Here is a 26,849-nt window from a genome sequence, read left to right as displayed (position 1 = left end):
TTGAATGGGATCTGTAAATGCTGGACTTTTCTAATGATACATTTGTAAATACATTATTTGTATTTTTCATTTGTATTTATTTTAATTTTGTTTTTGTTTTTTTCAGCAAATGAACACTTTCTGACAGTCAAATGGCTATACATGATTTCTCAGATTCCTAAAGCCTGCACAGTACTGCATGCCTGAAAAGTAATGTTACCACAGAGAGGTTATGTCATTTTTTATGACTGATTCACATGGGATAAAAGGTCTTTGTATAGAGATTAGAGAATCTGTTGGATTTATGCACAGTTGGTAGTTCCATGGATGATAACCTCTGCTCCTCACAAGTAGAAACATGCTCAAACATTTATCACAATTTCTCTTACCCAAGCCATCTTCCTAGCCTACTGTCTTTGCTAACTGTAATGTCATTAGCATTGTCATTAAGGAAATTACAGACAACCATTAAAAGTTTTAATATTTAATGTGTGGTGTGGTACCCTTGAGGTGGTATGTATGATTTGGATCACAGTTAACACATTCTCGAGTGTCATGCTCAGGAACCAACCACGAAAACTGCCAGGATACGGTAGCAACATGTCTGTTTGCACAGGATTGATATAACCTGGGGTTATTTTCTTCTGTATATTTTATAGAAGACACTTAGCAAAAAGGGTTCAGTATTGTTTTTTTGTCTTGTCTGTAAAAACCTCAGAACCCGTTTTGGTGCTGGATAAAAGGAAGGTTCTTTAATGACCATATGCAGCAGATTCTCCATCATAGAGAAGAAAATTTTTTGCCATTCAAAGAATCAATTACACACTCAAATAGTTCTTTGAGCATTTGTGGTTTTAAATACAATTGTTCGTTTCAGTAAAGGAACTTCGAAGAATATGTAGATTTTTAAGAATGGAGGTAAGAACCACAATCATCTTCACAGACACAGGAAAGCAAAATCCATTTAAAGTATTAACATGACAGATTTGGACAGAAGCAAAATGAATGAGATATTCTGAAGGAGAATCACTCCTGCCTTTCATTTACACCAACACACAGACTTTTTATCAAGTTACTCAGTTGGTATAAATCCTGAGGACAAAATCATAGAGAAAGATTTGTAATATAATGTAATTCTATTCAAGCCTATTAAGCACCATAATGATCATTTCTAAGGATGTAATTAGTTAACTGCTCTAATGTAAGCACACAGACAATACAAGCATGTTGTGAATAGTATAAGAACAGTGTTGTACTCTGTGACAGAAAGCAAATGAAGTGTAATATTGCAAAATCTTATACATCTGGATAAAAGAATAATCTCTGGTATATAAGAGAAAACACATTTTTATTACTTAGGTGGTATTATTTATGATATTGCACAAGTATTTCTTGTGTGTGTAAAACCCACTCCCAGTAATGTATTTCATGAACAAATAAAATCTTGAAAGTGGTCTTTAATGTGTTTTGGAACAGAAACCTTCAACTGCAGGCAACAGACTACATAAGCATAAGTGTGCCATCCAGCCCCTGAGCAAGAAGCATCATGTGTCCCCTCTGACACCACCACACAGCACCTCACCCACAATCCAGTGGGGCAGAGCACCAACCATGCTTCAGCAAATAGAGGACAGTGTGCCTTGACTAACGGGATTAATTGTTTTGGCACTTCTTTGGAACGTTTGAACACAGCAATTAAATTGTGGCCCTAGGCCCTGTGTCACTTAGTCTGTGGCTAAATGGCTGTATGCTGAGCATGCATATGACTTAGGTCGGAGGGTTAGAGTGAATGAGTGACTGACAGTGCACCACTGTTTGTGTAGCAGGTTAAGCTGACAACCGGGTCCAGTGGAGAGGAACTAGGCTAGCTGAGTAAAACATGCTTCAAAAGCATACAGAGTCTACTTATTTGGGGATGGAACAAATACACTCTGAAAAAGACAGCAGGCATTTTAAATGTGCGTGTGCCAGGAGGAAAAGTTTTGTGGGGGTGGGTTGGCTGCTTTCACGTTCTCTGCCCCTCTCTCTTTCTCTCTCTCTCTCTCTCTCTCTCTCTCTCTCCGTCGCTCCCACTCCCTCAAGCCGTCAATTAGTGAGCTTTTGCTTCTAAGGGCCCTTCTTCCTCACATGTGCCTTTGTTGCCGTGGCACTGGCTCCCTCAGTCTGGCTCAGTGTTTGAAGGTTAGGATAAGACGGCAGCCAGGTTATCCGTGGGTCCTCTCTGGGGGACTGTGTGTGCCTCCCAGGAAAAACAGATTGTGGAGGAGGTAGGCTAAAGGCGCTTTCAACCACCCAGCCCTGCTAACACACCAGAGGGGCTTGACTTGGGGCCAGCGTTTGTGCTCTCAGAGAGCTCTTCAAGTGGGCTTCAAAAGGGCCATCGAATGGAGGTCGTCTGACAACAGAAATTGGACTGGAGAGTACTTGGTCTAGGTTCAGGAGATACAGCATAAAATATGAACTATTGTCTATCAATTAGCAATTAATGATCACAAATATATCCTCCACAGGGATTAGACAAAAATTCATCACTGTGCCCTCAGAGTTGCTTTTATACACTGCTGTCTGATTATGCAGTGCTACTGATGCTAATGGTAGTTATTGTAATTGGTATAAGTGCTTACTGTTGGACTTTCTCAGCCAGCTCCTGTAGCAAAGCCCAGTCCTAGCAGCTGTTTCACATAGAACTGCTCTTGGAGATCCAGACATAGCCCTGCCTCCCACGTGTCATTCCTAGACAGCAAGGCAGAGTGAGGAGGTCCCCAACAGGGCTCCATCCATCATAGTGGCGGCCTAACCGCCCACTGTGCTGGAGCACCAGCACTATAACTCAGCTCTGACGTGGCTATCGATGCCCGCCCCATTGCACTTGTTTAGGCCAGTCCAGCGAACTCCTGTCATCCGACTACCCACCTGTTCTCCATCACCCCTCCTCCTCCTCTATCCATCAATCCTGCCACAATCAACAGATGAACGGCTTTTCAACATCCTCCTGTGTTCCCTCTTTCCACTAGGCTGTAAAAGGCCAGGAAAGCCCAAAAGGGACCAATCACAGAAAAGTGACATGGCCTTTTGAAAGAGCAGGTGGGATATCAAACATGATGTCTTGTGTTCTTTTAAGGCAGGATCACGTATTTACATGGGCAAAAAAAAAAGAATGTGTGAATTTAATACATGACTGTTTGAAGCATCACTCAGAACCTGGCTTTAAGGTTCAGAATGAGAAGGTTACTACAGTACAATTGTAGAAGATGTGAAACTGTAGTGAATATGTATCAATTTCCATAAAACAATAAAACAAGCGCATGACTTTATTGTTACCAGTAACACTGAGTATGGCTCCTACAAATCTCCTGCATCTCTACCAAACATACTGGATTTTGCTAAGCAGAACTCTTTTTACTGCCTATTGTGCCATAATAGAGACATCAAGCCAAAGTTTACTGACAACATGTATATCAGGCTTAGGTGTGTTTGCACAATCAAAGAGCCATTATATCGGTTACATGGTACACAGTCCCTAAACTGACAGTACACCTCCAGAACAATGGACACACATGAGTGTCCCCTGGGGTTCAGAGGCCATGCGGCCCACCCACGTCACCATGCAGTGAGGAGAGTCTGAGGAATGCTGGGGTCAGTGCTACACAAATGCTTAACTCCAAACCTTGAACAGTCTTGCCCTATCACGTCCCCATCAGCAGCCTGTGAGGCTTTCCGCTCTGCTCAAATCTCAGCCCAATTAACGCACACTGTGTTTGGGCATACGCATACAAGAGGCATCTCTGATGCCCCTGCGTTTGTCTCAGAGCCCTGTCGACTGGCTGGAAATACAAAGACGACATAGTATGTGTATGTGAGTGTTTGTGCGTTGTGGGGAGGGGTGAGGTGACGAGCAATCGGGTACAGATGTCCCGCGGTAGTGCTGTTTGAATGCGCCTGTTGTGAGCGCAGCGGGGGAAAGGCGTTGGAGGCCAGGCCTACGCAGGGCTGCCGTCTGAATGGATGGAATTCAAGATGGCAGGATGGACAAGCTGAGCGTGCCCGCGCAAAACAATGCCCTCTCTTTCTCTCTCTTATTCTCTCCCTCACTCACTCACTCTTTATCCCCTCACATTGGCTTTTCATTATTCTCTTCCCCATTCTCTTTGCTCTCTGGCTTCCCATGTGGCAATTTCATTGTGACGGAGACCTATCCTGGGCTCTTTGGTACGCGTGGATATCAGGCATTCCCATTCCAGCTCATTACTACTGAGAGACCTTCAGATGTGTTGTAAATCATAGGGGGCAATGGATATTTTATGATGAAGTTGGTGGGACTGGAGAGATAAAGAACATCTGAACAGGGTGCTGTTCATTCTCTGATCTTCCTCTGCACTGTTCCAACTCTCTGTTCCAGCAACTTCTCTCTCTTCCCTATACTGTCAAACATACAATGCATTTTTAAAAGAAAACTTTAATATGACAGAAAAGGGCTCCGTGGAAGTCGGGGAGGAAGTCAAAACCAATAGCACAGGATGATTGATTACAGGCCATAATTTTATGATTGATCTATTGATTATGTGTCCGGCATACCTCTCCTTGTTAACAGGACACATATGGTGATACTCAGGGGACGTGAACCAGGCAGTGGTCCGTGATGCATCTTGTCCATGGAAAACAGCAGGAGAGGAATAGGATGGAATCTACTACAGTGTGAAAAGATACACATCAAAGAAATTCTGATCACAGCATACAGTCTTCTCATCCTACTTCTGGTACATACTTTTGAACAAACTCACTTCATACTTTAGCTCTGGAGTTTTCTTGAAACTAAGCCAAGTTCTAACTATAAAACATGTACTAGGGCAGACCCTTACACTTGGATAAAATGTCTCAATCAGATTTTATGACCTCATGTATTGTTCATAAATAAATTGATAAATAAGTACAAAATAACACAAAATGAACAATACATAAATATGACTTATGTATAGCTTGTTTCACATTTACAGGTCTACAATCTAATTACTCCATCACATCAAAGTAACATGGCAAAATGTATTCACAGATACAATCGTCACAAATGTCTTTGGGAGGTCTGCTGATGGAAAGTCTGACTATGAAGGGACCTATATATTGTGAATATGTGCATTGTATTACCAAAACATTTTTTTTACTTTACCAATTATGAGTTAAGTAAATCTAATTCTTCTTTTTCAGTTTAGTTAAAATACATTATTTAGGTAGGGTTTTTTTATTATTTTGTCATCAGCAGGCAGGTTTGCTAAATAAAACCAAATTACAATTCAGTTTACTGGACAAACAAGTAACATTACAGTCAAATGTTTTTAGTTTTTCCACAAATACACATTATCACATGGCTGTTCTGACCCTCTTGCATGTTCACAGACAGCCTAAAATGAGACTCTTGGCAACCATAAACTTATTAGCTGGCTTATGCCATGACATTCATATTTATTCATATTCATGGCTATTATGTTCATACGTGTAGCTGACAAAGTCAAAAGTAGTTTCAATAGGTTTGAAATGCACTCAAGGCCCAGTATGTAATGAATTAGACTGGGTGAGTTTACAGTTTATCCAAGGGGAGTAATTTAATACTAAATCAAAAAATACTAGAAAAGAAGATGGTCACATTGTGTGAGTGCATTTATTTTGTCAGAAAATTCACTTTGTATTCAAGAAAATAATATGGAACTCCAAGTTAAATTTTACAGTTATGAGTGCTCCATCAAACACACACACACACACACACACACACACACACACACACACACACATATAATATATATATATATATATATATATATATATATACATTTATGTGTATGTGTGTGTCGGAACAAAGCCTTATACCTCCATTTCTGTCATTTTTCAGATTATAACATATTTGCAAGTGCCTGTTATCCTTTACATTTATATCATTTTGGATATAAAAGGTTTTGATCTGACAGCAGCGAGCAAATCTATATGTAGATTTGTTTTTATTTATCTGCTTAGTCTATCTATCTATCTATCTATCTATCTATCTATCTATCTATCTATCTATCTATGTAAGACCATTTTTATCCTAAATACACAAACAATGGGACAACACACAAAGTCAGCCCGGCGTGTGGCGAAAGACACCTTAATGGGGTTTCCATTGAAATCTTTACCTGTGAACATCCAAAGAAGACATCTAGGACATATGAGGAACCCACTGGGTTACCCAGGACAGCTTCTGACCATTAATAGGACAGTGTCTGTTAGCTACGTGTTGCCATACAGGAAACAAAAGCAACCCAATACGTTTTGGACAATTAGCCAAACAACTTTACTTACATCAAATTAGTCTGTGGTCCCGTGATCCTTTGAAGCGAAGCAGAAAGCATTACTAATATATATATATATATATATATATATATATATATATATATATATACATATTATGGCAAGCCGAACAGGAAATATTCCATTAACACTGATATATGGAATGAATAATGATACGCACACACACACACACATATATATATATATATATATATATATATATATATATGTGTGTGTGTGTATGTATTATGGCAAGCCAAAAGCTGAACATATGCTTTTGTACATTTAGTCTAGACATTTGACATTGTTAATTCATTTCATAGAACAAGATAAGATATGATAGGATACTGCATGAAAAAATGCAATATTCTAATTTCTTACTAATTCAAAACAATGGGTAACATCTTTTTTGCAATGTATGGCCCAGTTAATATAGTAAATTATTTTGTGTTTGTCTTTCTGCAGGCCATTCAGTGGACATTTCACCAGATGAATGGAAATCGGCTCAACTATTTTCAATCAATATAATCAAATCAAACATCTTGTCCCCAAAACTGTATATGAAATGTTGACACTGTGTTGGGCTGCTAAGGAGCAACGAGGCATGAAAATAAATTCATATCTCTCCACAAGGACAAGCATGTTGATATAACAGATGCTACCACAGCTTTTTTAATAATGAAAAACTTGTGTACTTTGACAATATTAAAACTAAATCTTGCTTGCTCATCTACAAAGGTAAAAGACCACTTTGTTTCCAGTTTTGTTCACACTTTTCCATCATACACACACACACACACACACACACACACATATATATATATATATATATATATATATATATATATATATATATATTTATATATATCTCTGTCCATAGTTAAACTGAAAGACCTCCATGGAGCAGAAATTGCATTTTATGGAAACTGTGAAAAAGTTTGTGTTTAGGTCTAGTTAACAGGACAGAGACATAGCTAGAGGAAAAAAGGGCTGATGGGTGACAGATGCATATGAAAGATCAGGCTTTGTGTTGTATCTGTGGTGTCTGTTGGGATGTGACATGGGTTTAAAAATAAAGTTCCAAAATGTGTCTTACAGATCTGTGTAGTTAAAAAATATTGTCCATAATTCATGTCTGTATTCATGTCTGTTCAGAACACATTATTGGATAGTGTACTTCTATTCAGTTACATTCCTAATGTAAGCCAAATTATTTCATAAAGGTTTTAATGGTCGGTGTTGTTGGTCTAGAACATATCTGGAACGTTTTTGTTCAAAGTAAATGCAAATCTAAATTGAAGTACATGTGAAATATACAAAATTTAAAAATGAATTTTCTTTTGGTTGAAAAAAATGTTCAAATGGGTATCAGTTAATTTATGCAGAGATAATCCTAAAAGAAACACTTCACAGGATTTGTTCTCAGTCTCTATAATCAAAGACTCAAACACCAGGTTTCCTGAGATACTGGTTTAATTAGTGCATTACAGACCTACAGGGACACAAATCTAAACCTACATAGTCTATAGAGATTTCTGACTGCTCAACTCTAACAATATCTTTTCATACAGCTTCTTTGAAAAGATATTACAGGGGACAGGAAGGGAACACAGCCAAGATAAAAGAGATAAAAAAAATGAATGTAAATCAAATAGATAAAAATCAGAGATTCCAATAAAGATCCTTTTTGAATGAAAGTTCTTAATATTATTAAAACAGTGCAAGATTTCTGTTTAATTAATATTAATTTATGTCCTCAATATGATTAACTCAGTAATGTGAGAGAGAGGAAGAAGATGAAGATGAAAAAATAAATAAAAGAAACTGGTGAAGAAGAAGAAGAAGAAGAAGAAGAAGAAGAAGAAGAAGAAGAAAACAAAGCAGAAGAAAAAGAAGAAGAATAGCAACAACAAAAAAAAATAAGAGAAGATCAAGAAGAGGACAAGGAACAACAACAGCAAGCAGAAAAAGAAGAAGTAGAAGAAAAATTTAAGTAAAAGAAGAGCCATAAAAATAGAAGGTGGAGGAGGACACAGAAGAAGAAGAAGAAGAACATGAAGCAGAAGAAGAAGGAACTAGAAACAAGAAGAATTAGAAGAAGACAAGGGCAGAAGATCAAGAAGAAGAAGCAGAAGAAAGTGCTTCACTGAGCAGTTCTTTGTTCCCAAGGTTCCTGACTGTGGGAGGACAGCCACAGATGAGACAGAAACATTATCTCTCAGAGCAGAGGCAGAGCGCTAGGCGCAGGGAGGCTGGCCTGGCACGGACCGCCCTGTCCTCTAGGTAATTTATTCTCTGAGTGGCTCTTGTCCCTCAGGAACAAAGTGGCTGCTTGTTGGAGCAAAGCACTCTGAGGCCAAAGCCCATCTTGCTGCTGTGTTCTCAAACACAACGCGCAGCTACAGCAGTTCAAGCTTGGCCACGTGTTGGCCATTACACTGTCACAATGGGTCACTTCATCTCAAAATTTAGAGTCCCATAAAAACATTATTGTCCAGCATTGGGGATCATTTGTCCACTCCACAAAAGAATCAAAAACCAAAATGTTGACCCCTCCAGTCTTTCAGGGTGCATTTTTCAAATTCTGTCCCCCCTCTTGTGCCTACACTGACGTCCTTTGCCGCAGTCCCCTCTGTGCTCCTACGCAGTCAAAGTCAGCACAAAGGTATTTCAAAGGTTGCACGGTCAAAGTCTTAACCACAGAGCCATTTTGTTTTTCTTTGTTCCCGACTAGAGCTGAACAGAAGATACTCTGTCTGGAGTTTATGTCCATGCACTGCTTCTTCATGTTCTGGTCACTTGCTCTAATGGACTTATTTTTCTGTGGAGGTCCTACACTAGCCTGCTTCTTCTTCAATCCTCTACTCCACCATAGCCATGAATCTATGTGCTCTGCCATTAATGTTTTAAATATGCCCACTCTACAAGGCTTCACTCTTGCAAACTCAGTACCTGCCAAGCAAATGGGCAAGGTCATGTCAGCCTATTAACCATATTAAAATGTTGCAATTATGGTAATTGGCAAGTCCTAATGCAAGTTTAGGTAGCTTTGCTCCAGGCAATAAATCATAATGGATTAGCCAATGACAGTGGGATGAGAGGTACAGGTCACTCGCTTGTCAGGTTCCTCTGACCAGACCTGGAAAGGCCTTGGCCAGACTTGGAATGGCCCTGGCCATTCTGAGCTTGGTGAAGCAACCTAACTGCTCACATCTCATTTAGTGGCACCAGATCCAATGCAAGATAAACTTTACAGTTTAGTATTTTGGAGATGACCTTTCTCATTTTCATCAGGCAAGCTGGCTGCTAGACGTGCTCTTCCACTGCATGGTTGGTGTAGAGGTGTTTAATTTACATCACATTGCAAGAGAACATCATGTCACATCATGAAAACTTTAACTAGTGTACAGTCTGTTAAAGGGAACGAGGCACTTAAGCAACACAATAAAATGAAAAAATGCCTGAGCATAAGAGGTGCTGTCTTGTCTCTGGAGTAGCATCCTCTGCCAGTTCCTGCTCTGCTCTTCCTTCTCCTGTACACCTCCCTCCACTCTGCTCCCCTCCCCCTGCCTCTCCAAGCGTCCCTGACTGAATCTCTCTGGGTGAAGAGCGCATTCTCCTTTCATCCCCTCTTAGAGGACAAACATCAGTCCCATCTTACCAGCCATCCATATTCATGAGCCTCTTATAAATATCTGATAGCGGCCGCTCTACAGCTGTTTAGCTTTGAGAGCAATGCCGAGCCTTTACACACAGACAGACTCTGGTGTAAGCACTTACTGGTCCGAAGCCCGATCTCAGCCCCTCATCTCGCTGTGCGCCCTAGCTGCCCCCTGATAGCATCGGCTCATTGCTGGGGTATCACTTTCAGCTTAATTAAAGCCTAAGTGTGACCGCCAAATGAGAGAAGAATCCTTAAGAGCTTTATTTGCCTTCTTCCTGACAGAGCACTGCTTATCTCAGAGTGAGAGAGCAAGAGAGAGAGAGGCAAAATGAGAGCAAGCTGTAAGGGGCCTCCCATAATTGTCACACTTAAACCAGAGTTTAAAGACCTCAAGAATATCATCACCACTTGGATTATTTAAAAATGCTAAATACAAAACATTGAAAAACATTGGGACACTATGTGAAGTGCCCAAAAAACAAAAACAAAAAAAGTGAGTAGCAAAATCAGTTTGACCTGTATTGAATTGAAAAGGTACAAATACATGATATTTGATGTTTGTTTGTTTTGTAAATGTGTAAATATACACTTATTCTATATTTACTGCCTTTAGTGTGTTCCAAAAATGTTGAGAGAGGTGGATGTTTACCACTGTGTTACATCATCTTCCCTTTCAACAGCACTTAATAATCTTTTGAGGACTAAAGGTCAAAGGTCATGGGCAACCAGTTGTGTTTTTTTATGCACAGAGATTTCACCAGATTTCCTGAATCTTTTGATGATATTTTGCATTGTAGAGGGTGAAATGTCTAAAATCCCTTGGAGTTGCTGGTTGAAGAATATTGGGCCTCATTCACCAACCGTTCTTAAGACAAAAGTTCTTCTTAAAGCTCACTTCTGCAGTTTTCACAAAGAGTCTGACATTCATCAGTGTTTTTTTTATGTAAGAACAAAATCTACACGCACTCAAGAGCACAAAAGTGTGAACAACTCTGTGGTTTAAGAACACATCATGAATCTGACATAGACTTTTTCTTAGGATCTTATTCAAGAAAGAAGATTTTCTTAAGAAGAGTTTGGTGAATGAGGCCCAGTGTTCTTAAAACTGCTGATTATTCACTGACTCATTCTTGATCAGAAAGGGCCAGGCCCTTTGCTGGATACATGGATCAGCGTTTTTGAAGCATTTTCATAACATTTCTTTAAATTGCCCGTCTGTTTTTTTATTTATTTATTTTTTAGAATATGTTGAGTATTCATTTCAGAATGAAAAAACAATGAAGTTGATAATGTAACATTGCGTATTTTGTCTTTGCACTGCTTTCATTTAAATATAGGTCATTACAAATATAGGATTTACAAATTACAACTTTCTGTTCTTAGTTCAAATCAAATTCTTTGGATTTGAGTTTTGCAGTATATCTAAAAATCAATTCAAATTTACCCGCCAAGTTTGAACTGGGCTTTGTAGCAACGTAATTGAGTCTGTCTGCAGAATTTCATCTGTTATAGGAATTAACAGTTGAATTACTACACTGTCCAAACTGTTTAACAAGATTGAGCAAAGAGATCATTGCATCCTGGTTCTCGTCTACATTTAGCTCTGAGAAACTGCTTTAGCTTCAGAGTGGAAATGTCACCTCTTTGATATTCTAAAATCACTTTTTACATTCAAACCTCATTTTGGCATCACTGTAAGGTCTTCTCAAATTAAATGCAATCAATGAATGTCATTAACCAACATTCTTGCACATCTAGGTGTTTTCAGACCAAGTTCATCAAAATGCAGTGCATGCTTGTTTCTAACAAAATTACAATCACAGTGAATGCCCAGACCAAATGATACAGGGTGACCTTGTCTCATATTTTATGGGCCTGTATACCATCATATAAAGGATTTGCCAATTACCATAACTGATAAGGTCTTAAATTGTTATCATCAACAGCAGAGAAACAAATGCACAGCACTACCAATGATACAATAGTTTCAAATCAGAATTAAATTTCAAAAAAAGATACCGTGCGATATTTCTATCAAATCAGCACCCAGCGGTGTGAGCAATCAGCTGGCACAATTCATAAATCCACATAGAATACTATTTTGTAGCTTGTGCTTTCTCACTGCCCTAACAGCACATGTTCTAAAGGAAGATAAACAGGTAATTCTACACAGGCACCATGATGAGCTGCTGGAGTCTAAGATGACACTACAGTCAGGTGAACACTGTTGGTTTGTGCTTCTACAGGGAGGTAACAGAGCAGGGTGCTTCTGAGTACTTTTTTAAGGAGATAACACTCCCAGTCCTTTTCCTCCAACTCATTAGGATCATTAGAAGTGCTGATACAGGCAAGAAAATGCATTTTGCTTGGCTCTCCAGAATATATATATCTTTGTTCTGTTTCCAATACAAATAGCAAGGAATTTAAATATCGCTCTTCCTGTGTGTGCGTGTGTGCATATGATGGAGAGACCTTCTGAGGCGCACACACTAGAGGCAGAAGATAAGTATCGCAGTGCCCAGCGGAATGGATTGTTCTATAATATCAACATTAGAGAGTACAGAGGGACTGAACGAGGAGCAAGGGGAGAGGAATCAGAGAGGGATAACAAGAAAGAAAAACAGAATTGAAACCAGCACAGCGAGAACAAGAAAATCACTAGAGCCTCATTTATAAAACATTCACACACACAGATCTAGTCCTAAAATGATCGTTTATGAAAATTCACGTTTAAGCAGTGATTTACAAAATGTGAATTTGATGAGAAAGTGCATGGATTAACGCATGCTTCAGCACTGACATACAAACAGGACTGCTATAGAATTACAGTATGCAATTCATGAGCATGTCTTTATAAATCAATTGCGAGAAATGTGTCTTAAGAACAAATCTAGAATAACATTCAAGTCTTTTTTTTTATATAAATAAGGCCTCAGAGATATAGAAGATGGCAAAGACCTAGACAACAGAGACCTAGAGTGATTGAGAATACACCTTTATAAAAAAGGTTCAGAAATGGTTCTTCATTAAGTACTTCATTTTCAGTTTCAGGAAAAACTAAAAAAACTATACAGAAAACTTTAACAACATATCACCTTAAAAGTTCAGTTTCAGAAGTTGGCTGCATTTTCTGCATCTTATAATCCAAGTAATCCCAAACACATTAAGTGATGCTGAGATCTGGGCTCTAGGGTGGTCAGTCCCTTTTTCTGAGAATACTAGCAGCTTCTTTGTTTGATTTACAGATTTTCTTTACTTTTTGTCGATTTCTTTTTCTCAGTAATGGCTTCCTGACAGCTGCTCATTTTTTTGTCTGTTGTCTCCTCACAGAAAAAGAATGGACAGAAACACCTGTGGATGTTTTCAGATCTGAAGTGAGAATGGAGCTTGATTTTTTCCTCTCTCTCAATAATGAAAGTTTTAAGTACTGTTTATCTGATGGTAACATTATTAGTAGATTTTAGTAGATTTTCATTTTTGGTAGTTTTTTTTAAATCTATGAATCACTTCCAATTTCAGATATTTGTGTTTGACATCCTGTCTTTGACAGTCTTTGACATTTTAACAGTTTGGTATATGTCTAGTAAAAACAAAGTACTGAGCCTTTACATATACTACATTTGGAGGTTTTATTTTAATTTTAATAATAAAAAATTCTAATAATATGTATGGAAGCCAAAAACACTCTTATGACATCACTCTAGAGAACTCTTATAGGCTTTTCTAAAGTATTTCTCTTACGTTAAATGCTTAAGGGATACATTATAAGGCTGTAAATTTAAACAAATGCCCAAACTGGAGTGCTAAAATTCTAATTACAATTATGGACATTTTTCACTTTCCAATTAGATCTTTCTGTGAAGAGAAGTTACATAGCTCACTTAAAGTAAAGGGAAAACCTAAGGCCAAAATTCACGCAAGTGGTTTTATATAAGCCGTCACAGAGCTATAACAAACTCAAATATTGGGCTGGTGTGCCGTACTTGTGCGTGATTGCTTGTCTTTAGAATACTATCTCTCCATTCTCTCTGGTACATATGGACTGTCAGTTATTTGTCTAAAGTCAACTGCAAGCATCAGAATATTGATGTTAGTTGCAAAATGTTTGTGTGCTCTGGCCATAAAAACAACTTTCAACATTACAGTGTTGATGTTTGCTGGAGTGAGGTACTCTGACCTTAATAACGTGGCAAGCAGAAACTGGTATAGAGAGAAAAAATGGTGAAATAAAGGAAACTGTGAGCAGATGAGAGGAAAAGTGAGAGCTTTATTAGGACTGGGAGAGTGGTACAGGGAAAGCTGGAGGATGTCAGGGGGTGGGAGGCAGGGGGGGTATTTGTGTAGCGCTCATTAGCCATGCAGAGCGCTCTGGCCTCTCTCCCACACCTCCCGGCTTGTTCCAGCCTCAGCCGTAGCTGCCAGCACAGCCCCCTCCCTCCCTTCCCCAATCCCCTACAATCATGCCCGCAATCACAGCCTCAAATTAGGTTAATTAATTTGTATCAGCCCTTGTAGGGACTTGCCTGATGAGGCTGCCATCATAGCATTAGTGCTTGGACTCCTTGCAAAAAAAAAAATTATTAAAAAAAAAATAAAAAATTACAAGTAATGAACAGCGGAAAGTGTTGTCAATCTCAAAAAGACTTCTTATCTGATTGGATGGGACCATAAAGTATTTAAGTGCACCCTCATCCCCACCCAGCCTTGAGCCTGCTTATCCATCGCCCTCCATCAGGTCCTATAGTAATGTTCCTGGTGTGGATGTGACACCATTCAACGACATGCATGCAGAAAGAGGAGAGCGCCTAAAGAGGAGGGGTACAGAGGGAGACGGAGGCACCACATCACAATCAGTGAGAGCCGCTCATCAGGACACTGACGAACACACTCTGATTAACAGAGCGATCTGATTACAGCAATCACAGAGCCGCTAAGACCAGTCCTAGAGATGGAGGGAGAGACAGACAGACAGAGAGAGAGGAGGGAAAAAAAAGCTGGGAAGATAAAAAGTACAAAGCAAAAAGACAAAATTGTAGCATAAACAATCAAATCAGCTAACAATCAACAACCTTATATCAACCCAGACGGAGTCCATGCAGTTGTTTATCCAGCTCCAGTCAGGACCATATAGACAAAAAGTGAGTGTTGAAGCTGTAAGCTGGGAATGAGACCGAGACGCAGAGACAGACAGCGTCTATGCTGGGGGACAAGGACAGATTCGGTAGTTAAAGCATAATGAACATGTCCCCTGGGCGCTTGGCTGCCAGCAGGAGAGTGATGGACTAACTGTAATACCCAGGCAGATGGGTGAGTGCCACGCCCCGTCCCGTCCTCTCACCCATAGTGGGGCCCCCCTGAGTCAGGGAGAACGGAGGAGGAACAAGCACGGCTGGGGAGGAGGCCTCACCGTGATTTAGACACCCATGCAAATTTAATCAATTCAAGTGCCTCTTTCCAAGCAGCCTCTTGGCTCATTAGTGGCAATTTAAAGGGGTTTCTGTGATCCCACCTCACTCTCTCTCCCCCTCCCACACACACACACACACACACACACCCACACAGTTGTAAAGATTTTCCTTCAGAACGTCTTCCCCCTGGCTTCGAAACAAACCCCCTCCTGGTCTCTCTGCAGTCGTTCTACTTCAAAAGCAGAGTGACACACCACATAGCAGCTAAAAGGGCCAGATATGAGGTGCTCGCTCTCAGAGCCAATGCTCCTTCACCCCTTTCTCCGCTGTAATTGGAGAATCGATTAGCACTGCTCTGAGCCTCTCTGATGAAGGCAGTCTTTTGAGGTGCAGGAGAGGTGAGAAAGGTGTAGGCCACTTTGCTCCAGTGGGCTCAGGTGCAGGAGCAACAGCTGAGACCTTCATCCTTAGCAAGGCTGAAAGAAGGTTGGAACGGAGGAGCCAGCAAGGGTTGTGCTTGTGAACAAACCAATCTTGTATTAACTGACTACAAAAATAGCACTTCTTCATATACAGTGCCATCCTCGTTAAGATGTGTTAAAAGCCTTAAAATAAATAAAATTATTATTTCAGTAGCACAATCTCACACTGAAAATTGTAAAAAAAAAAAAAAAAAAAAAAAAAAAAAAGTAACTTAACAAGAATTAAAAAAAATTATTTTCAAAAACTCACCTGTTCCACAATTATTGGCACCCCTAACAATTCCTAGAAAGTAAATGTAATTGAAGCCTTTCTGTCATTTCTACTGTAGTTTACAAAATTGATCAGAGTATCTAGGAAACTTTAATTAGTAATTCATCATGTCCTGTTTCCCTTGAGTAAAAATATGATGTGACACAGAGGCCTATTTCTCTTATCCACTCTTCAACATGGGAAAGACAAGAGAACACACCATTCAAGTAAGGCAGATGTGTGTAGACTTTCCTAAGTCAGGCAATGGCTACAAGAAAACAGCCACTCACCTACACCCGCCCATATCTACAGTCAGAGGATTCAAGAAGTTTAAAACAACTGGAACAGTGGCAAACAAGCCTGGACGAGGGCACAAGTTTATCTTGCCACCACGCACAGTGAGGTGGATGGTAAGAGAAGTATAAAGTTCTCCAAAGCTCAGTGTGAGAGAACTGCATCAAAGAGTAGCATCTTGGGGTCACAAAGTCTCCATAACAACCATCAGGCACTTTCTACATGCCAACAAGCTGTTTGAGAGGCATGCACAGAAAACGCCTTTTCTCACTTGGAAGCATAAACGTAAACGTCTGGAGTTCGCCAAGCGGTACTGGGACTTCAACTGGGACCATGTGCTTTGGTCAGATGAGACCAAAATTGAGCTATTTAGCAACAAACATTAAGTGGGTCTGGCATTACACAAAAGATGAGTATGCGGAAAAGCACCTCATGCCCACTGTGAAGTATGGGGGAGGATCGGTGATGCTGTGGGCCTGTTTCTCTTCCAAAGACCCTGGGAAACTTGTTAGGGTGAATAGCATCATGAATTCTTTGAAATACCAGGACAATTTAATTCAAAATCTGGTTGCCTCTGCCCGAAAGCTGAAGATGGGTCATCACTGGGTCTTGATAATGACCCTAAACATGTGGCCAAATCTACACAAAAATGGTTCACCAGACACAAAATCAAGCTCCTCCCATGGCCATCCCAGTCCCCAGTCCTCAACACAACTGAAAACCTGTGGGGTGAGCTGAAGAGGAGAGTGCACAGGAGAGCACCCAGGGCTCTGGATGATTTAGAGAGATTGTGCTAAGAGGAATAGTCGAAGATCCCTCTCTCTGTATTCTCCCATCTTGTGAATGTTATAGGAGAAGATTAAGTGCTGTCTTGTTGGCAAAAGGGGGTTGTACAAAGTATTAACATCAGGGGTGGTAATAATTGTAGCACAGATGATTTCATGTAAAAGAATTATTTCTTAATGTGGGATTTTGTTTCCCACTGAATAAATGCACTTGAATTAAAGGTTGGATTCTTCTCTTCTTTTGCATTGCTGTCATATACTATAAAAATTTATTTATATATATATATATATATATATATATATATATATATATATATATATATATATATATATATATACATACACACACACACACACACACACACACACACACACACACACACACCTTAACGAGGGGTGCCAATAATTGTGGAGGGTGCTGTATAGGCTGCATGTGGTTTCAAGCAAATCTCAGTTAATGACAAAGTAGAAAATAATCTGACGTACAACAGTATACTACAGAATAAGCAACGCTACACAGACAGGCTAATCATAATGCCACTAAACAGAACTTCGTAGCTTAATTCACAGTCTTACATTACAGTATTTCCTGTAGGATACATTAATATTAATGGATTTTACTTGAGCATAATTTTGGACCATTTTTACTGGCCCATTAATCAAGACATGTTCACATGCTTTTATTTTCAAATGGTGACCAAGAAAAAAAAAAATTTTAAATGCGATTTATGACAGCGCCAACATGCCAATAACACTGGTTCATTCCACTACTGTGGTTCATTCCACTACATGAGGAGCAGCTTCAGCACAGGTGAGCCTAATTCAGTTAATTAACACTCATGATTACTTGACACATTCATTACTGGGGAGTTCAAACGATCTAGTCTCAGAGAACAGATGGGTGAGTAGACTTTCTATAAACACTAACTCACCTTTAAAGGAAGATCACATCAACAGATATTTTTATGTTTCTACATCATTAAAAGGCAGCAGCTACGCTTTATGCAGTGAAGGACAGAACATCTCTTTGCATTAACTGTTCATTAAAAGCCTCTGCCTGTAAAATCATTTGGTGTACTTTATTATATAACAAATATGTACATTTTTTAATGTCCAAGAATACATTCCAAAAACGTAACAGCAAATATGCTATATATTGTATTCTTCTATTACTAGAATATTAATACATGGAAAAAGCAATATAATCTGAATACAATGTGTGATCAGTGCTGCCCAATATATATTTCCCCTTAATCAAAAACATGTTAATTTTAGCAGCTAAGGATATATTTTAGGGCAAAGACTTTTTTTATGACAAAGTATCAAGGATTTCTTTTTCCCCTAAGGAGAACTGAGCCTGCACACATGCACTATCTTAGCCTAATGCTTGTCAGTTGTGACAAGGCCTATTAGCTTTGCTTCAACCACCAGTCTACTTCTTTACTGATCTGCTACTTCTTTCAAACCCTCCACCCTGCAGCCCTCTGGATACACACTCGATTCGCACATCAGTGTGAATCCTGCCTGAACATCTCCCAAAAACGATGAAACGTACTGAGGGGGTGGAATTTGGCTACAAGTACAATCCCGACGGGCTTGCTTAGGAACTTCTCTCCATGGCACAACCTCCTGTCCCACCTTTTAGCAGTATAAGTCATCCGTTGGTCTATGAGTATATTATTCCACTAACTCAAATGCCATCATTATATAACATGAAAAACAAACAATAACATTAAAGAACATGTATTACATCAGTGAAATTAAAAAAAGTGTTACATCAGATTAGAACATCTTCTATGTATTTTCAGAGGCCACAGCTGCAGCTGCACTCAAAGTCTTTAACAAATCTATGGACTTTGCCTGGGGGCTTCAGGAAGCCTCTTACACAGCCACCAACGAGCAGAATATTATGGAACAATAAGAGGATTCTGACCTATATCTTTAAAATCTGTGGGTCACCCTCAACACACCCCACTCTATGACCCCCTTGCATGACTCCCTGTTCGGAGTTGAAGTGAATAAAAGGCAGGCTTCAGTCAGAACAGTGAGCCAACTGTGTAACAGCAGGCGGAAGCATTGTGGATCTGCGCACAAGGCTGATTGACCCCCCTCCCATGCCCGCACTGACGTACACATGCACGGCCATAACCATCAGAGGCCGTCCTGCTATCTCTGGGTAGAAAACTGTGCAAACACACAAGGCCAATATCAATGCGTCACTGAGGGGCTGTGTTAAATATCACTGTGGTTGTGACAATGTTGGCTGTCAATCAGGCCACTTTGAACAGACATTCATTATTCTATTCAAATAAATGACTGATCAGTATGTCACATTGATATAAGACATAAGTATTTAGACTTTCAAAAGTAAATCTGGCAAAAGACATCCTTTGGAGTGATACCACAGGGCAACCACTTTTGGGTTCCTACAGAGCATTTCAGTCAATGGTTACAACGAAAAGACACTAGGAACCAAAAGTGTTTCATCTATGGCATCACCCAAACAACCTTTTTTGGCACCTTAAAGAATGTATTGCCACTGTTGCTAATTATTTATTTGTATTATAACATGGGGAGGCCAGCCAGCACATATGTTGCTCCATTCTGACACATGCATACCTTTGTGGCGGTCAGTTCTGGCAGTGATAGTGCCCTGGCCTTCTCCTCTTGCCTCCGTCTCAGCATGGTGACATTTCCCTGTCGTTTGCTTGCCCCTCCCATCCATCTCAAGAAAGCCTGATGGATGGGGTCCGTTTATGAAGCTGCTGGCAGCAGCATGATCAATCAAGCTCTGCTGAGGAGAGTGGTCTAAGGCTTAGGCCTGCAGCCTGCAAAGCAAGCCCAAGAGCATCCTAATACAGTCACTCTCAAAAAATTGCCTATTGGTGTTTTACACTTTGCTTCATCATGTGACAGCCACACACAAAATTTTCATGAAAAAAACCGCACAAACTCAGACACTGAAAACAAAAACATATGCTACACTATTACGATTTCTTCAAAAATTAGAAATAATGGAATGTGCACACCCTGATCTCAATTACGTAATTTGATAACCTTCCAATTTTGTACATATTTATCTATACACCTATAAAATTACAATTGTAATACAACCTCTAAATAGTGGCTGTCACAATTTATGTCTCTAACATAAGCTTCATCAAGTTTGCTTTTATACTGCTAAAACATGTTTATACAGTTTGCGTGCAGTTCTCAGTTCATAAAGCTCCAGCACTTTAATCAGCCATGCTGAGAAAGCTAAACCCAAGTATCATGAGAGATTTTAATTGAAAAGAGGTCTGAGGAAAATCCACCAATTTGGGATCAGTTAGAAAATTGCATTGCAAAATTTCAATAAGTATCACCTGAGTCACTTGATTGGGTCTGATCAGCTCCTCATACTTATCATTAAGAAACTTAAAAATTCAGACTTTATCGTCCATGTCTCCAAGTCATAAAGTCCATGATAACTTGGATTTTGACGGGAGCAATAAAACTAGCCATAAAAATGGACAACGTTATCGTTTCCCATTTGTCCTCATCAACACAAATGCAGATTTGATATGCTAGCGAGATATGCTACTGCCATCTGCTGATACTGTTTAACATCTACACTTTTTTTTTTTTTTTTACACCAAGATTTATTTCCGTACAAATCACAACCATGCCACAAACTCTCTTTGCATAAATATATACAACAAATATGATTAGAGAGGAAAGAAAATGAATAGCAGCATTCAAACATGAAGATTACAGTTTATGAAAACAAATCTCCAGACAACTGTCATGCCACTTACCCAAAAGACTTTGCATAACGCACACCTACATGGAACGATCACTGAGATGAAATTAGGTTTGAGTCACAACTGGTGTTAAAAAAGGCTTTAGACTAGGGGGCAGTGGAGTGAGCCGTTTTGTTTCAAGCATGTAAAGTCTTTCCTAGAAGTAAAACATATCTGGAAAATAACTTTATCTTTTTCTCTTGGCCTCAAATTTATAGACAGCAGGGGCAGAGGTGGTCTCCTTCTGGACTTTCACTTTCTTGTTCTTGTCCTGTGAATTAAGGGCAGACATTTTAGAGCTTGCGAGAAAAAAATGTAACTACACAAACTCTGCACAACTCAGTAATAATACTACATACATTTCCTAAAAAATAAATAAATAAAACAAAAGGGGTCAGTATCACTGTTAACCACACAATGCTACACAATGTTAATGTGTGTACTTACTTGAAGGTCTTTGCGAGTCTGGATCTTCTGAGTGATGACAAACATCTTCTTCTCTCTGTCAATACGCTGACAGAGTTCATCATACTGACGTCTCCGCTTCTTAGCCAGTCTCTACAGAGCATTGTAATTATGTATTAGACAAAATAACAAAACAATAATAATAATAATAAATTAACATGCACAAGAATACAATATTTTCAGTCTTGAGACACAAGGGAAAATGTTATTCATAAAAAAAAAAAATAATAATAATAATAATAATAATAATAATAATAATACTACAAGAGGCCACTGAGCACTCCTTAAAAAGTGTCAACTGCAACAAATAAAGGTCTGGGAAGGAACTCTTAATATTAAGTTTATTTCAAACTGATCCATCATCACCACCAAAACATTCTGCTTTTTTTATTATTATAAAACTTTCTTCTTTGTCACTGATATAAAGCCACTCTACGAAACATCAAAAGCAACAGGAAAGTGACCCCTTGTGGATGTCAGTTGAAAGTGAGTGAATTACATGCCAGAAGCTTCACATCAGTTAACACTATTCAGCAGCTGTGCAGTGCATGATATGGACAAGAAAGTGGCAAGAAAAAAAGGATCTTATCTCAACACAGAGAAGAGTGAAGATATGTGACTGTTTAACGGTGATCTGTTCCAGCAGTGGCTTCTAAAAAGTACAACTATAAAATCAAATCTGCACACAAATTGAGCTGTTATCAGGCTTCTCATGTGAAATACATATTATTATACTTATTTCTATCAGAGACTTATAAAATACAGGTGAGTGTAAGACATACTAAAAGCAGCACATACCTTTACTTTCTGTGGCGCCACAGCTCCTAGAACCCTCTTGTTCACCAGGGTGTCCAGTGTTGGCCTGTTATAGGCTCTTTCCACCAACTCGGGCACTGTGTTCAGGTGTGTGGCCAGGTCAAAATCCTCCACTGGGTTATAGACAAAGGCTGTTTTAAGTCATATGTAAACTACAGAAAAAGTCAATAATTTAACAGAGAAGCTCTATAGAAAGTCTGTAAAACAAGCCCCAAATGTCTGTCTTACCTTCTTTTTTTGTGTCCACAAAAAAGGTGTGTTTATTTTGTTTACCATCTGCATCCAGAAGATGCAGCTCAGACTTCAGTCTTTCAATTTTCTGGAAAATGAAAAAAATACTTAAAACTCAGAATAACTATATAGTGCATTAATAACTACACATATTACTAACTGCTCTACCTTAGCCTCTGCCACCCTTTTCATTTCCACATATCTGATGTCCTGAGTCCTCATGATTTTCTTCTGTTCCTCAGTCATCTCTTCTTGTTTATCTTTAATGACATGGACTCCATCCTAATAAGAGATACAATCAAACGAAATTAGAAGGATATTAATTTCACCATCAGATCCTTAAAGATTCTACAGGTAGCATATGCATAGGGGCATTCACATTTCTTAACAGTTTTAAACTAACAAAGATTGTTCGACCTTAGACACCGTCAATAAATTATTATGATAATACTATGAAACCTTAAGGGAAAACAACCAGACCACAATTCTTATAGCAACTGGCATTCAAACGTATCAAAAAGAGATGAAGGAAGCAGGGATGAACTACCAGAACATAGTAGGTACACAAATATAGGCTGTTCTAAATACAATCACAGTACGCAACACTACACACATTACAGAGCAGTACATTTCGACAGCTTACTATCAGAATCTCAGCAGGCTAAATTGTGTGAGACTGTAAGGCTGAAAATGTAGATAGTCATCAAAAGCACAGACAATATGTGTTACACATAGATTTATCAAATAATCATTCTGAATCTGTCTATACAATAATGAAAGGATAGAGAGTGGGTGAACACTGTACACAGGAGACCACAAACCTGCAGTTGAGAATGGACCATTTTAAAGTAGAATTCATCTGGGTTCTTGCACATCGCCTTCTTACGTAAGGCATTAAGTGTTTTCTGTTTACGATGGTAGTCACTATATTGAAGATAATCAGAGAAGCATGATCAGTTATTAATTACAAATTGGTCAAAAGATCCATTAGTGAATCAGCTGTAATCATGTCACACAGATAGAAGCTACACAAAGCACAAACACAAATCTACATGTCACTTACAGCTACATCTCTAATCAAATGTTTGAAAAATGAAAAACTGTCAAATAAAATTAGTTTTCAGTTAAATGTCAACTAAGCAAATAAACAAACTAAAAATAAATAACAGACAAATAACTACAAACCTACTTTAACACTAAACAACTGGTTGTGTATTATAAACATTCATCAAACTGCCATAAACATTCACAAAAAGACACATTAACGGCATCACAAAAATCTTACATACTCTGCGCGAAGTTTGTAGTCCTTCTTCTTCTCCAAGAGTCCTAAATGCTTCCTGAATCCCGGCTGGGGAGGAAAGACCCACGACAATAAGTTCGGAGAGTTGATTCAGCAAGTTTAGTAACGTGCAGTAAACAGCAGCTTCAGATGGGAGGTTTGTTTCGTGCGCCTCGCTCAAACTGAACCAGTTAGCAGCTCAACAAGCTCCCTAGTACCAGTTAACAGCGCAAGCTACCATTACTGGATTTCGTAGCTTTAAAACTGCACTATTTTAACATATATCTCAACCCTGTTTACACCTCTTAGCTAGGTTAGCTTCTGCGCGCTCACATAAACAGGCTAGCTAGCTCGCTAACAGCCGGCTAACAAACCGGGCTGAGACAAATTGACATGAACTCACCTGAGATCGCTCTTTGTGATCCCGCTGATTGGATTTCAGAGCTTTTCTGAATGAAGACATTTTTGTCGGTATTAGGACACCGTCCTGTGTTTGTTTCAGATTATTTCACAGTACAGCCGCAGACCGCCTCACGCTCGCCTGTACGCCCCTCACGTGGCTGCTGGTTTCCAACCGGTAGCTAGTTCTTATTCCTCTCCAGCAGATTCGATAGTTTCACTAAAAATCGTACTTTGAGCGGTTTTAAAATCTGAATTAAAGGATAAATGTTTGTACTTGTAAATTACAGTTTTTGCATATATATGTATATTAGTTTTCAATATTGTTACAAGAGTTGTATGCTTATTAAATTACTTTAATTTAAAAAAACTAAAAGAACTAAGGGATTTAAGAAGACACTGAAAATAGATCCAATCTAAGGTAATCCAAAAGGAAAAAGGAAAAAAAAACAGCAAAGCATATTCTTTTCTCGTAAGTTTAAATTGTATCAACACAACATATCTATTATGCACGCTATATGTATATATGTTGGATAGATACTACTCGTATACAATAGCGCCGACAGCCATGCAAGGTTTACTTACATAATCTCAACAACAGGGGGCGGTGTCCTCCATACATAAACATCTGGAGACAAACTATGCTTTCCTAAATCTATCAGAGAGAGAGAGAGAGATACATTTACTTACTCGATTCACAGCTACCATCTATGGGCAGTAAAAGTGTATATTTAAAAATATTTTTTTTCACTGTGACACATATTTGGATGTATTCCTGGTGCTGTTGGTGCTCTCTCTCTCTCTCTCTCTCTCTCTCTCTCTCTCTCTCTCTCTCACCATCTGCACCTCTGCAGGACACTAACAATAAACCAGCACATTCACTTTATATGGCCATCTGATCAGAGGCATCCATCATTGGAATCTACTTTGTCGGCTGTGTTGCATAAACTGGAGCTTGGGGAACAGCTCTATAACAAACACAGGGTGTTGAGCCTCTCGGTTTATATGCCTTGGCTGCAGTGTTGACACTCTAAATGGCTTTGGTCACAATAATGAAGGCCTACATCTGCCAAAGAGATTGGTTAACACTAACAGATAATAAGTTTTGTGTTTCTAAAATGGCTTTTTTTTCCTTCTTCATCTTTTTTTTTAATATCCCATGGCCCAGACCCCCAAACATGACTTTCATCCAGTCTGACAGCTTGCATGTATCAATGTGAGAAACCTCAGAGACAAATCCCACTGACAACAGGCACCTGTATGAATCATAGGGTCTTTACACTCATTTATTCCACCTCTGCTTCCTGGATTGAAGTGGAAAAACATGGGGAACAGCTATCTAATGTCAAAACATGTGAGCAAAGAGCGTGAGCAGAAATGTATGCAACAGCCTTCCATTCTCCTGCCGAAATAGTAATAAGCACGGATCAAAGTCCTTCCATGCATGTGAACCATCTTCTTTATTGCATGTGAACAATTTTAGACATATTAAAAAGTTGTGAACAAAACAGTGATTCTGCTCTTGCATTGTTTCAGAGATGATTAACTGTGATGATGAAATAACAACCCATGTTATCACAAGCTACTGCCATTCTTTTCAGTACCTCAAATGTCTCTGATAATAGACCAACCAACTGGGAGAGAAAGCAGACAGAAATAAATGAAGGCAAAAGAAAGAGTATATACATCTCATTTATCAGCTTTCCTCTCTCTTTTCCAGACAAATGCTTCCCATAACTGCCAAGAAATTGCTTTATATGTGTGAGATTTGCACAGCATGCAGAATATTTTGTGGTGAAAGAAACCCGGAATGGAGTCACATTTTCCGTACTATGTCTTACTGATTGACCTGGGGTTTGTGGGGTTTCCACTATGAGGATCTGCCATACAGTTTAAGCAATTTTGTTGACTCCGAGAGTAACCAAACTGCAAAGATATATGTAAACTATATATCTGAAATTTGGCTGATGCCGTCATGGTCTTTCCAGCAGTGAGTACGGCTGGATGGTTTTAGCCAGGTTAAAGACGAGATAAACAAAGTGTTTAACAAGGCGCAAATGGTAAAATGACAGGGCATGGGGTCACTGCTTTGTGATGGTTCAGGGAGCTGGAATGCCTTCACTTGACAGATATATTAGTGTTTGGTTTCTTTAATGCAAGCCTGTGAAAATAACCCAAGTGACATAATGCTGCTGGGCAGTAGCTGAGCTCAGGGTACTGGAATGTCTTCTCTGACCACAGCAATGTTCCATCTGCCCCCTACCCAGAGGGTAAGACCATTATCATCATCAGAGGCCCCATCTCCTACATTCCCCCGTCCATGTCATAAGCTTCTGAGTAAGCTGCTCTAATTCAATCTTCAGGTGCTTATGCTCCCCTTCACTCCTGAAGAAGGATGTGAGGATGGTAAACTAAAAACCTGAAAGAATCTCTGATGTTCATCTACTCTCACACACAAGCCATCCTTCAGAAGTTGTTAAGATGAGACATGAGTGGGGCAACAGTTGCAGGGAATTCAGAGATTACAAAGAGAGAATGATGAAGAGATGACTCTAGGGGATTTTCCCTTTCAACAAGCAAGGTTTCCGTTAACTGATAAAAAATCGGTACTTTTGTGAAAACAATGAAGGTTACACTGCATCCCTTGAAAAGAGTTTCTTTTTGAGGCACGCCATTTTTGTCCTCATGAGTTACTGT

The 26,849-nt window shown here is 39.2% G+C and overlaps 1 protein-coding gene across 1 annotated transcript; it reads right to left on the bottom strand.

The window, feature by feature from the left end:
- Positions 1-20,792: 20,792 nt before the first annotated feature.
- utp11 (UTP11 small subunit processome component) lies at positions 20,793-24,335 on the bottom strand. The gene is made up of 8 exons (XM_017693900.2): positions 24,157-24,335; positions 23,761-23,822; positions 23,293-23,395; positions 22,640-22,753; positions 22,469-22,559; positions 22,223-22,353; positions 21,407-21,517; positions 20,793-21,230 (listed from the first exon to the last, which is right to left on the bottom strand). Exons 1-8 carry the CDS (start codon positions 24,214-24,216, stop codon positions 21,147-21,149), a joined length of 756 nt encoding a protein of 251 aa, XP_017549389.1. The 5' UTR covers positions 24,217-24,335; the 3' UTR covers positions 20,793-21,146.
- Positions 24,336-26,849: the final 2,514 nt, after the last annotated feature.

Source organism: Pygocentrus nattereri, chromosome 3 (genome assembly GCF_015220715.1).
Source record: "Pygocentrus nattereri isolate fPygNat1 chromosome 3, fPygNat1.pri, whole genome shotgun sequence".
Classification (NCBI taxonomy): Eukaryota; Metazoa; Chordata; class Actinopteri; order Characiformes; family Serrasalmidae; genus Pygocentrus; species Pygocentrus nattereri.
This window is presented reverse-complemented; position numbering and strand designations above follow the sequence as displayed.

Coding starts and splice junctions, on each gene's coding strand:
- utp11 (XM_017693900.2), bottom strand. CDS start 24,216: ATGTCTTCATTCAGAAAAGCTCTGAAATCCAATCAGCGGGATCACAAA. Junction 22,754..23,292: donor TGGTCCATTCTCAACTGCAG/GTTTGTGGTCTC, acceptor ATCTCTTATTAG/GATGGAGTCCATGTCATTAA. Junction 22,354..22,468: donor TGTGGACACAAAAAAAGAAG/GTAAGACAGACA, acceptor TCTATAACCCAG/TGGAGGATTTTGACCTGGCC.